Source organism: Astyanax mexicanus, chromosome 3 (genome assembly GCF_023375975.1).
Source record: "Astyanax mexicanus isolate ESR-SI-001 chromosome 3, AstMex3_surface, whole genome shotgun sequence".
Lineage (NCBI taxonomy): Eukaryota > Metazoa > Chordata > Actinopteri > Characiformes > Acestrorhamphidae > Astyanax > Astyanax mexicanus.
The window spans coordinates 34,701,030-34,714,155 of record NC_064410.1 but is presented as its reverse complement, the minus strand read 5'-3'; the positions used below and the strand labels follow the sequence as shown (position 1 = coordinate 34,714,155).

The 13,126-nt window shown below is 40.0% G+C and overlaps 1 protein-coding gene across 1 annotated transcript in view; it reads left to right on the top strand.

Moving 5' to 3' along the window:
- Positions 1 to 586: 586 nt before the first annotated feature.
- Positions 587 to 13,126, top strand: part of eepd1 (endonuclease/exonuclease/phosphatase family domain containing 1) — a 36,656-nt gene continuing 24,116 nt past the window's right edge. The window contains exon 1 of the mRNA XM_007254726.4: positions 587 to 1,441. Coding sequence (XP_007254788.3) covers positions 753 to 1,441 — 689 coding nt within the window. The 5' untranslated portion in view covers positions 587 to 752. The remainder of the gene's footprint in view (positions 1,442 to 13,126) is intronic.

Genomic DNA, 13,126 nt, shown 5'->3' with positions numbered 1-13,126 from the left:
TCATGCTGATTATGGGTGATAAAAGGTAACTTCTCAGGTGCTCACCAGAAGGGACAACTTATAAGAAAATAAATACGTGTTTATTACTGTAACAATTATTTTAACACCAATACTTCTACCAATACGTCTAGAATTGTTATTTAAAATAAATATTGAAAGTTTTTGTGAGGATATATGTAAGACTTGTGGAGGAGAACATGCCAAGATGCATGAAAACTGTGATTAAAAACCAGGGTTATTCCACCAAATATTATTTTAACTCTCAAAACTTTATGAATATGAACTTTTTATTTAAGGTCTGAAGGCTCTGTGCCTTTTTTATTATTTTAGACATTTTTCATTTTCTGCAAATAAATGCTTTAAATAACAATATTTTTATTTGTAATTTGGGAGAAATGTTATCCATAGTTTATAGAATAAAACAACAATGTTAATTTTACTCAAATATATACCTATAAATAGCAAAATCAGAGAAACTAGAGTGGTCTCTTATTTTTTTTCCAGAGCTGTATTTTATACATAGCCTCGCCTCTTCTGTCTGACACTTGTACTGAAGCCCCACCCCCTCTGCATGACTCCGCGAGCTCCCAGCAGCAGCGCTTCAGTCCTACAGGAGCTCAGCCTCCCGTTTAGGCTCACCACACACTCTTCCACACACACAGTCAGAGACAGCGGGACAGGACTACTGACTGAACACACACCTCTATCTCATGGTGAGCTAAGCGCGCTGGTTTAAGGACTCTCTCAGCGCTATGGGGGGCAGTTTGGGGTGCCACCGGTCGATCCCTCGCGACCCGAGTGAACTGGGGCGCAAGCTGAGCGCCGCGTGCAACTTCAGCGATGTTCTGGTGAAGCAGCAGCTCCAACTCCAGCTACAACAACAGCACCAGCAGGAGCTCCAGCAGCAGCAGCTGAACCCCTACCAGTGTCTGGACATCAACTCCTGCACCGAGGAGGAGCTCATGACCCTGCCCGGGGTCACGCGGGCTCTCGCGCGCAACATCGTGCAGCACCGCGCGAGCATCGGCGGCTTCAGGAGGGTGGAGGACCTGGCGCTCGTGAGCGGCGTCGGGGCGGCTCGGCTGGAGCTCGTGAAGCCGGAAATCTGCGTCCGAGGCTCCCCGGCTTCATCATCCCCGGCTCAGTCCTCCTCCTCCTCCCCCTCCTTACGCAGCAGCTCCGCCGCCCGGCGGTGTACCGGCGTGAACGCGCACCTCAGCATCACCAACACCGGCAGCGCGAGCCCCACTGACAGCCTGCCCCCCGGGGGTCCGGAGCAGATGATGTCATCGCGCCCCGAGGTGACGGTGGAGGAGCGCGCGAGCCACGGCAAGAAGCCGCTGATCCGCGTGGCCACGTGGGACCTGCAGCGCTGCTCCAGCGACAAGGCCAACAACCCCGGGGTCAGGGAGGTGGTGTGCATGACCCTGCTGGAGAACCAGTGAGTAAAGCTTTTTAAATTGTACTTTTGGGGCAAACAGGGGTCATCTGGATAGATTTTAACTTTAAACAAAAACTAGAGCAAAACACTAGAAGATAACATACCATGTAGAGCCTGTATGTTCAGACAAACTGAAAATGAGAGTTTTTCCCCCATAGATTCCATGTGAACTAAATTAATTAATGATGTCAGTAATAGGACTAGGAGGAGTTAAATATGGACCCCATCTGGGTTGTACACTGCACATGTTCAATTCAATTAAATTCAATTTTATTTATATAGCGCTTTTTACAACAAAAGTTATCACAAAGCAGCTTTACAGAGAAAAATAGGTCCATGTCTCTATGAGCATCACCACAAAGATGCAAATTATTGTGGTGACAACAGTGGCAAGGAAAAACTTCTCTAACATAGAGAACGAAACCTTGTCACTCAGACTTACATGCTGTTCGAAATGAATGGATGAATCACAAGTTGTGAAAAAAATGTTGTTGTGCAAGTTGTTGTATGCACCTGCAATAAGTCCCGTGTCTGCTCCCATATATGCCTGATTGCTGGTTGTCTCATATCCTGACATGCTAGTTATGGCGAAGGACAGCATGCATCACAAGAAATCTTGTTCTTTTCCAAGAAACTTATAGTTTCCTGACATTCCTGTTGTATCTCAGAATACATCAGAATACAGAGACAGAACGCACCTGGTTCTTGCAAGTAGTTGCATGCACCATTCCTGTATGTGCTTCCAGATAGGGTTGACAGCCAGTGGTGGGGGCAGCCAGGGGCCTTAATGTTAAAGAAGGAAATCAGAAGGTTGTGAATTAGATTTTCCTGGACTGGCAGACAGCAAGGTCTGAGGGAGTAAAGGAGCAGTGCCTTCTCTTCCCTCAAACTTCATGGCTCATTTGCTTTAGAGCGAGGCGTTTATCTCTCAAGTGCACCCTTGGTGTTGAAGTGACCACTCAGTGTTTGGGGAGGGCTGTGTATTGGCTAGAACCTGGTAATATGATGGGTTTTACGATACAGGGGTAGCATGTTCTGTATATTGTGATTTTTTTTACATTTGAAATAAAAAAAATAAATACAATTTAAAAAAAATGTCATATAAGAAGTAGTTGAAAACGAATGAACTTCACATGTGTTGTAATGAGGATGATGATGATGATATGAGTATAAGTATAAGTAAGCTGTCTCTTAGTCTAATTACGTGTCCTGTCTCAATGTCTGACAGCTGGGCAGATTGTCTTTTATGGAGAGGTACATCTAGCAGTCACTAATCTTGCACCAAGAGGTACACTGCCTAAATGTAGCCTCCAAGAACATTTTATAGGAAAGTTGAGAAAAGCATTTTCACACTTTGTACAAAACTCAGTGTCTAATTAGGCCAAACTTTTTTTTTTCTCCCAATTTCTCTGGCCAATTGTCCCATCCATTCAAGTGCTAGCCATCTGTATATCCCCTATCACTAGTGATGCCTCAACAAAAGGAGAGTGAACACTAGCACACGCCTCTTCTGTCACGTGTGAAGCCAATCACCACCTCTTTTAGAGTAGCCAGTGCGTTTGGAGGAAAGCGCAGCGACTCAGTTCTGATACATCAGCTCAGACAAGCCTTGTGCTTATTGACATCAACCTTTGGAGTGATATGGCTAGAGAGCGCCATCTACCCACCCAGAGAGAGCAAGGCCAATTGTGCTTTCTCAGGGCTCCGGCAGCTGATGAGGCCACACTTGTATTATTTACATATCAGTCTAAAACATAACTGTATGCAGAATTTTGCAGCAAAATTCTTTGTGCATAATGAGTGTAAAACACACAATCATATGCATAAAATCTTAGTAAAAAAGTTTAATTTTCGTATTCATCAGAACAGTGGGATCTGACAAGGACAACATTGCTTTACAATGATTAGTGTTCAACACAAAAAAACGCTATCTGCCATGAATATTTATATGTAAACTGTTTAAACAAAATAATATCAATGTGTCTTCGAGAATTTATACAGTATTGCATAACTTTATTATGATACTTATTAGTATATTTATCAATATTTTGTGTGTGTGATTACTGCATCTAGCCACTTGTGTGTTCACTGCCACTGATGGGTTAAACGCCAAGGTACATTTTATAGCTGTGTTTTAGTACTGATCTGAATCATTTAATCATTATTTAAAAGCAATGCTTCACACACATTCCTTACTGCTGTCCACAGTGAAATATCAGTCATGGGTTGTGTGTGAACCTCCTTTAAGTTTACACACAGCATAAACACTTCAACAGCTGCTAATCATTAGAGTGTGACAGACGTGCATGTGAGCAGCTCTTTTTTTACTGCCAGTGTAGTGTAATCGATACTATCAGCACTAAACACTGTCACACATACACTGTTCAAAGTGCCAGATCCTGCTCAGATAAAGACGAGTCAGCAGTGTGCTGTGTGTGTGTGTATGGAGATTGATGAAGGTTTTTGGTGGGTGATTTTACCTCAGTTATGTAAGAGAGAGATAGTAGTGGTTGTGTTTACTCTGCTAACGGGTTTGTGACTGCAGCGATGGCTCCGGCTGGCCCTGCCTGTGTTTAAATAAGAGCTAAAAACATTGACTTATGTAAACGAGTCCATAAATGTTCAGTGTATTCCTCGTGTATTCCTCTGGCTTTTCACACATGAAGGGAGTTTACCCTCCTCTTATGTTTATTTTCAGAAACAGCAATGGTGTTTCTAAGTCAGTTTGACCCGGTGTAGGCCTGGACAATAATTCGATATCGGTATTTATCGCGATAAGAAATGTTTCAATAACGGTGATATCATTTTTGTGGTATATCGATATGTATTATTTACAGAATCTGTCACGGACAGGCGTTTTACTGGCGTCAGCTCGCCGCACACCTGAACACAATCAGCCTCCGTAGCTGGACTATCTCTGTGCGTGATGATGCAATCACATAGGCACGTAGCCAGATAGGCTAGGCTAGGCTAGGCTAGGCTAGATTTGGCTAGGCTAGGCTAGGCTCGGGTCCGCTACGCATCTAAAATGCCTCGCGCTGGAGCCAAACGGAGCCGGGACGAGCGGATCCAAGGCTAAGGTAGGCTCGATTCGCATCTGAAATGCTCCGCGCTGGAGTGGAACGGAGCGGAACCGAGCCTAGCCTAGCCTAGCCTCGGGTCCGCTCGGTCCGCCCACGGGTCCGCTCGGTCCACTCACGGGTCCGCTCGGTCAGCGGTCAGTCGCGGGTCCTCTCGGTCAGCCGCGGGTCCTCTTGGCTCCCAGCACGGGACATTTTTGATGCAAAATGAATGCCCCTGCAGCTTCCACAAGTGATCAATTGAAGGAGGGAGGTCTTCAGTGGTGAGGATTTGGTTCAACTCTCGAAGGTCTGCTAAACTTCAGTTTGCTGCAAATTGTGCCGGAGAGTGGAGCAGGTTAGCAGCGGTAACGTTAAAACATCTAATCTGTTCCACCACCTCAATCAGTTCCACTACATACAATATTTTCCTTATACTGGTTGAATCACTTTTATAGCGTATGTTGTAAGTTATTTAAGTTATTTAAAGTTTATGAATCCTTTAGGTTTGTTTATTTGACGGGGATATCATGTTCCTTTTATGTTTATAAAGAGTTGTATTTTGGCTGAAGCACTTTTGTAGCTTATATTGTCACTAAGTTATTTATAGTTGATAAAGCCTATAGGTTTGTTTATTTGACGGGAAAATCTTGTTGCTTTTATGTATATAAAGGCTTCTTTTATTCTTTATCCTAGTTGAAACACTTGTTTTGATCTGTTAAATTTGTTTACAAAAGAATAAGAAGCTGCTTCTGTCCTAATTTAAAGTTATTTTTATTGGTAATAGTTATATAGGCTTATGTTTGACAGGGATGTCATGTTTTTATTTTGCTATATGCAAATAAAATTGAGCATTGATTTATCTTGACTATTTTTTATTTCTTAAGTATTATAATGTTTTCGTGAAAGGAGGTTTCAAAGACTTAAATTAAATTTTCAGACAGTAGTAGGTACATATTTCCATTGCAGGGATTCTTTGCAGTTTTCTGTGGCCTTCTAAGTATTTATATCGATATCGAAATTATATCGTATCGACCGAAATTAAGGAATATATCGTGATATGAATTTTGGCCATATCGTCCAGCACTAACCCGGTGCATGTTTAATTATCCAAAAGATGTCTAAAGCACAAAAAAATCCTAATAGAAAGTGTAAATATTTTATTACTAACTGCATTGCTAACTTTATTATTATCATTATTATTATTTAGTGCAGTGGTGTCCTTTACCTCTAACAGGTAATGGGTTAATTAGGATAAAATACATGCATGAAACACCTAAAATTAGTCTTTAAAAGATTAAGAGGTGTGTCTAAATACTTTTCTGAATAGGTGTATATACATTTTACAAAAATAGTTTCTCTGTGGCCTCGCTCAAAGGATCCTTTGTAGTGTTAGTGTTGTAGATTATAGAGCTAATTACATGGTTTTGATGTTTTTAAATAGACTGGTTTAGGCTTGAGACAAGGGGCTTAAAAACTCCATTAGCAAATACAGTATACTGTGTTTCTCACTGCTCACCTACACACACTCAATGACTTACTCATGCTTTTAGGATGTTGCTTGGCTAGACAGCCTCATTCTTTTCATGTGTGTGTGTGGTAAGGATGTCTGATCTATTGATAGTAAAAGGTTCCCTGTGTTATTGCTGTAGAGCACATAACTATCGTAAAACTGCGTGCCACAACATTCAATCATGCAGTGCAGCAGCTGTCATAACTAGTAGTGTGCTCCAGCAACATGCTTTACATACTGTACAGCCTGCAAGTAATCAGCAACATGATTTACATACTGTATGTACAACAGTTCTCAGGTAGAGTAATTAAACCCCTATTTTATGCTTACTTTACATATCATATTTGATTAGTGAAACTACTGAAGAAATCTTAAGAAACCAAAGTTTAATTTAGCGCCTCCCAGTCCCCATATGAAGAACAAAATGAAATAAATTAATACTAAATATCTATCTATATCCATATCTAAGATGTCTAAGTACATATTTTAAGATAATAAACAATGATAATTGCATTCATAGTATTTCACATATATACTGTGGTAATACACTGACATAGTAAACCGCATTATATTGTTTTATGGTGATTTCTTTTACATGGTTTTTATGCTTGTAGTGACCAAAATATACAGTGTTAATTGCTGTTCTATATGTTCCATATTCAGCTGTTCAATTGTTTATTTTCATACTTTCCTGAATACCCGTCAGTGCTGCAGGCTGAGAATAATGGCTGGCCAAGGAACAAAGCCTAAAATAACTGATAGCTAGCTGTTTAAATTATGCCTAAATTGACCTTGATCTTAATCACCTTTTTGCATCATGTAGAACTGATTAAATCAGAATGGAACTGATTAAATCTTAATAGTTTATTCTTAAAGTGGCAGTCTGTATGTTTTTGCAGAGAAAGAATATATAAAATATTGTTTAAAAAATACTATTGTGGTGCAGTATTTTTTCAGAGTGAATAAATCTGGTGATTTTAATGAGGATTCTTTTGCGGTCTGGTTTAACAATAAATGAATGAGCTGGTGAAGGTTTGGGCTGCAATGATTAGTCAATATAATAAACAATGTTGATTTATTTAAATTTGTAGACAACAAATGTCATTGTCGACTAATCGTTAATTTGTAACAGTACTGCATTACTCAAAGTGCTGGGGAAAGAAGCGCAACAGGAGATGTGTAAATAGCTCAAGGTTACACTTGGGTTATACTCATCTTAGTGTCTGTCTCCAAAAGTGCCCAAACACAACAAATTTTAATCACTATTTAATCTAATCACCATTATACTAATGTTCAGCTGTTTCTGTTGTTTTTAGAGATGAAGGATATGGCAGAAATAATCACTGACTAATCGACTAATCAACTACCAAAATAATTATTAGTTGCAGCCCTAGTGAAAACTGTGTTTGCAGTTCTGATATCTCCATGTCCGCAGAAGTGCTTGTATCAGCACCATTAGCAGCTAAACCACTGTTGTTTCCAGGAAAAGGTGCCATGATCTACCAGACACCCTTTTGTAATGAATGTATGTGGCTTTGCAAGGGTAGTAGCAGAAGGACTTATGGCATTTATTATAATATTTTGCCCTCTCCCAACTTAGGAAAGGGACTACTTTCAGTGTAAAATGAAAAAATCTTATGGACAGCTGCTTTAACATACTTAAATCAATTGTATGCTCACACATGTATGTGTAAAATAAAGACAGTTAACATGCAATGTTCCTTAGTCTATGTTTGTAGAAGTTTACAGTGTCAAAAACCATGTAAACAAGTCTTAAACAGATTACTGTACCCCTCAGAAAGACAAAATCAGTGACCATATCAGTTTGGTCAGATTTGGCCAGTGGATTTGGGCCACTTTTACCTGCTGTGTGAACAGGGCATGATACACAGGTCTTCTCTGATCTGTATCAAACGTCTGCATTTCTGTCTGCTCACTGAATGAAGTGACCTTTCCCTGTGTTGGTTTGTGTGGACATGATGTCGTGCTAACCACCATCATGTGAGTGAATCTCCTAATCAGCATTACTTCTTCTTCCCCCTTTGACCTTCTCCTCATCCCTTCTGGCTAGACCCAGCTGATCTGATCAGTGAGGTCTCAGCAGTGAAAGACTTGCACTTTCTTCTGAGTCGAGGCAGAAAAACACATCAGTAAAGCTGCTGATGAGGGGAATGACCGCACTGCTTTAAAACATGCAGTCAGCTGACTGTCGGCTCTGTACGGGAATATAGCACACACAGCAATTCACACACATACTGACGCAGACAGAGAGATTAAAAAGCAAACATTGCGTGAGAAAAAGGGGAATAGAAAAAAATGAGATGTGTTGATATTAGGAATGAAGGGGTAGAAGGAGACAGATGTAGGGCAAGCAATGGATAAAGGGCTAAACAGAGCTGGGTGTAAAGGAAGAAAGTAAAATAAGGGGGTAAGGGAAGAAAAGAAGCATAGAAAGTTTATGATTAAGATGGAAAGATGGAGAAGTCAATGAAGGATAAAGAAGGAGAGATTAAAGGTGATGTGAGGGATAAAGAAGTAAGGATGGAGTTAGACAGAGAAAAGTAGATAAAGAGAAGTTACAACAGAGTGACATCATATAAAGGAATATAAAGAAGAAAAGACAGAATGATCGATTGAAAAGATCTACAGGGAGAGAGTATAAAAAAGTGAATGAGGGATAAGGAAAAACTGGTGATGAAAAAAATAAGGGAAAGTAAGAAGTGAGGGATAGTGAAAGAAAGATAGAGAAAAGACAAAAGGATACATAGGGAGAGAGTCAGGGGTAGAGAGACTGCTAGAGAGAGATATTAAAAGGGTAGAACGAGAGAAAGATAAGATTGGAAAGACTGGGAAGGGAGTAAAGTTGGGAGATTGTGATAAAATGGGAAAAGGAATGAATAAAGGTGTATAAAGTAGGATAGAACTATAGAGCACAGGTTGAAAGTCAAGGCTGAGGGATAAAGAAGGATAAATAAATAGAGGTAGAGAGAAGGTAGAAAGAAAGGAGTACGGAAAGTAAAAAGAAGGATGAGAAGGATATTTAAAAAAGGAAAGAGTAGGACTGAAAAGAGTGGGAGAGAGGAAGGTGTAGAAAGAAATGTAGAGATAAAAGTAGAGGAGGATATGAAAAGAAAGACAGGGAAGAGAGTAAAGGAGTAGAAGAGAGAGAGAGAGAGAGAGAGGGATAAAGAAGGAAAGAGTAGGTCAGGACTGCTGTTATCTGTGTTTCTCTCAGCTGTGCAGTGTTTCCTCATCAGGCTGTGTTCTGATGGCTGGGGTCACTGCAGGACACTGAACTGTTCCCCTTACTAAAACAGTTATCACGGCTCATTAACACACACTCACACACACACACACTTCATCCATACTGCAAGCCTTCAGAGTTTTCAGTTTGAAGAGCTGTCACTGTGGGAAAGTTATCTAGCAAATCTAATCTTTCTATTTCTCTCCTCTGGGTTGCCAGTTCCTTTTCACAATAAATACCCCCATTATATCATCTCTTTGCTCGTTGTCCAACCATAGTGTATAGTAGGGCTGGCCCGAATAGCGTTTTTTGAGCTCCGGATATTCGGCACTGATTCGAAGCGAATATTCGAATATTCGTTTTTAAAAAAAGAGGTAAAAAAAATAAATAAAAAAAAGCAAATCACGGCCCCTTTAATCCACTGAAAAATGTTCAATTTGCTCTGACCGACGAGACATATTCACCCCGGATTTTTGGTGTTTTTATCCCCCATATTTTTGTGTTTTCACCCCATATTTTTTCTGTGTTTTTAGCCCAGATTTCTTTGTGTTTTCATCCCGGAATTTCTGCTGCCCCACACGCGGCTTATCCGCTGCGTAAGCAGGCTAGGAGGCTGCTGCACGGTTTCTCCGCTGCGCAAGCCAGCCCAGTAAATTGCTGTTTGTGTTTTCACACTTAGGCTATTTGCTTAAAAAAACAAACAAAAAAAACGTTTGTTCAGGAAGTATTTTATATTCTTAAACATTGTTAATTATATTAGAGGACAGTCATTGTAAACTGTACTTGGTCTATTTCGGTTAAAGGATTGTGCAGGGCATATTACTGATTTTGTATTTTTGCACTTGGGCTATAAGCTCAATATTAAATATTTCGTTTGTTTAGAAATTATTTTATATTTTTAAACCATGTTAAATTATATTAGAGCAGAGGAAAGTCATTGTTAATGACGTTATTGTACTTGGTCTATTTCGGTTTAAGCATTGTGCAGGGCATAGCCGTATTACTGATTTTGTATTTTTGCACTTGGGCTATAAGCTCAATATTAAATATTTCGTTTGCTTAGAAATTATTTTATATTTTTAAACCATTTTAAATTATATTAGATAAGAGGAAATTCGTTCAGACATCATTTTTGTAGGCCAGGCTTTTGTAACCGATTTAGCCCCTACTGTTGCCACATTACCCCTTACGTTTTATTATATAAATCAGTTTCGAAGAGCCTGCATTTTTTTTTTATCATGTATAATAGAGGTCTGCGCGAGACTGATTTTTAAACCCACTCTTCCACGCTCCCGCGTTTCTGTCTCGTTACCGCTCCGCAAAAAAATTGCTTCTTTTAATCCCGCGCCCGCCCGCCACATACACATTTCTGCCGCTCCCGCCCCACGTTCCTAATATAAATTAAATAAACTACATTTAATGCTTCAAATTTACTTATATATTTATTAAAACAGCAGCGCTGAATAGTGTGGTCCCGTTCCTTACCACAGTCCAAACACCATCGGTGTGTGCGTGTGTGTGTCGGTCCATCCTGCGCGTTGAGAGTTTTCTTTAGGTTTTTTTTTTTTTTTTTTTACAATTATTACAGTTTTCTTGCTCCCGCATCGTCTGGATTAAACTCCCGCTCCAGCCAATAACAGTTCAGTTCTGTCCCGCGCGCAAGATATTCTGACGGGACCCGCTAAAACAGAAGTGGTTAGAGTGAGGTGGAACTCTGGAAAGGAGAAAAAAAAACGAATATCCGAATACCAAAATTAAAAACCGAATACCTACTCAACGAACGAATATCCGAATACCCGAATATTCGGGTCCAGCCCTAGTGTATAGCATGAACTTGTGACGAACTCATAGCCACATTATCAAGGCTATTATAGTTTGCTGAACATCTCTACAGACTTTAATGTGATTTTGACGTTGTGAGGGTAAGATGCTTTAAACATCCAGTTAGCGCCATGCTGACTGTCCGGGTATAAAAATCAGTTTCTTCCATTTTTCTATTATTCTTTCATTATACCACAACTAGTTCTGACCCTGCAATGTGATTGGCTGAGAGGCATTTTATAAGTGACATTATCAGCCGGTAATGCACTGTAACTGAAGCTCTCCATGGATTACTCCGCCACATACAGGTAACCTAGCAACGATGCAGCACTTACAAACCAAACAGCACAGCTACAAACAGAGCAGCAATGGAACTATTTTAACTCGTGGAGTTTTTTTTATAACCAAACAGATTGTATTTTCTTGTCCTCTTTAACTCAAAATCTTTCAATAAACAGCAATAGTGAAAATGTGGTATGATCGTGCCTACGATCACAGCACAGCAGTGCCAATATTCCACATTATAGCACTCCCTCTCGTGTATTATTGCTTATTTATTAGACATTACGTTCAGAAGCTGATCCCTACTATAGCCATAGTGACCTCGTACTGGGCGATAAATTATTGATATGGACAAAGTCATGTTAATTAGAGGTTCTGAATGTCATTTTTTGCGTTAATTTTGACCTTTCAGTACCTAGAAGCCTAAGGATTTCTTCAATGGCTGAGGAGAAAACACCACACCCTCAGCTTCTGTACGCATGCAGGCCAAAGGGAAGCAGTGTATCAGCCGGCTCTGAGGTTACTGCAGGACAGGAGAAGTAGCTCGCTCAGAAATGCCCTACAGTAACCCTGCTCACATGCACTCATTCTCTCCCTCTAAGACAAACACTCTGACTCACTTCCAAAACTCTGCTAGTTCTGACTGTTGTGGTATGCATGATGCTGTGTATCTGCTGTCATTGGAGTGTATGTGTGTCTGTGCCTGTGAGTTGCTGCATGTGTGTTTGTGTGTTATTAGGGGATAGTACAGCTGACCGCAGGCTCGTCCTGAACCTTTCCTAATGTGTTTCCATAGAGTTTGAACTGGCAGATTGCAGTTGGATGGACATTTCCCCAATATTTTAGCTAGTCATACACAACTAGCCCAACACAAACAGGGGAAAAAAACATGATATCTCTCTAAAAGTGTAACTGTGTCCTTTTGGATTAAATTGTATTACATAATCTTTTTATCAGCATCTTTTTTTTTTTTTTTACACAAATAGTATTGTATGTTCCAATTATTTTTGGTATAATCTACCACCAAACAAGTAGTTATCATAACAGGCCTCCATGTAGATGTTTTAATGAAGATACTTAATTATTACACAGAACAATTATTACACATTTCTATTGTAAGTGTTTCTGAAGTAGACGAATGAATGTCTGAGCAGATGATGATGTATTAGTGCTGAAATTAAATCAATCTAATCTGCCCTTGTCAGTAATCCCTACAGATTACTGTGGAATGATGAAATCAGTGTGTTTCATTACTTTTGGCTGTGGAAGACCAGCCAAGGAGGTTGCCCTGCCAGATAAAGGAGAGTGTTAACGTTAATGGGTGTTACTTTGCTGTGTGTGGTGGTCAGCTTGATGTGGTACAGACCTCAGAACGCGTCTAATGGATCTAATGTGTGTTTATATCTGTAGCCTACACTCGTGAATCATGAGTAAAATTGCAGTGTGCTCTGTTTGGGTTATGGTGCAGCAGAGTTTTAAGCAACAGCAACAGAGAAACAGAACATTTTCACAGTTGGTTCTCTTTTCTTAGCTCAGCAAAGTCATGTTTAGGGTCTAAAATGTCTTCATTTTAGCTTTTAGTTTTACATTAGAGCTAAGGGGCTAGTGTAGCTAACCTCGCCAAGTAGTTAACTTTAAGTAGTTAACAAAAACATTAAGAACCCTTATGTTCTTTTGTTAATTTGAACTAAATTCCTGTTTGCTAGCTCTTGTCATACTTGATGAAGTGGACTGATAACACACTGAAGTACTTATCTACTCTCGAA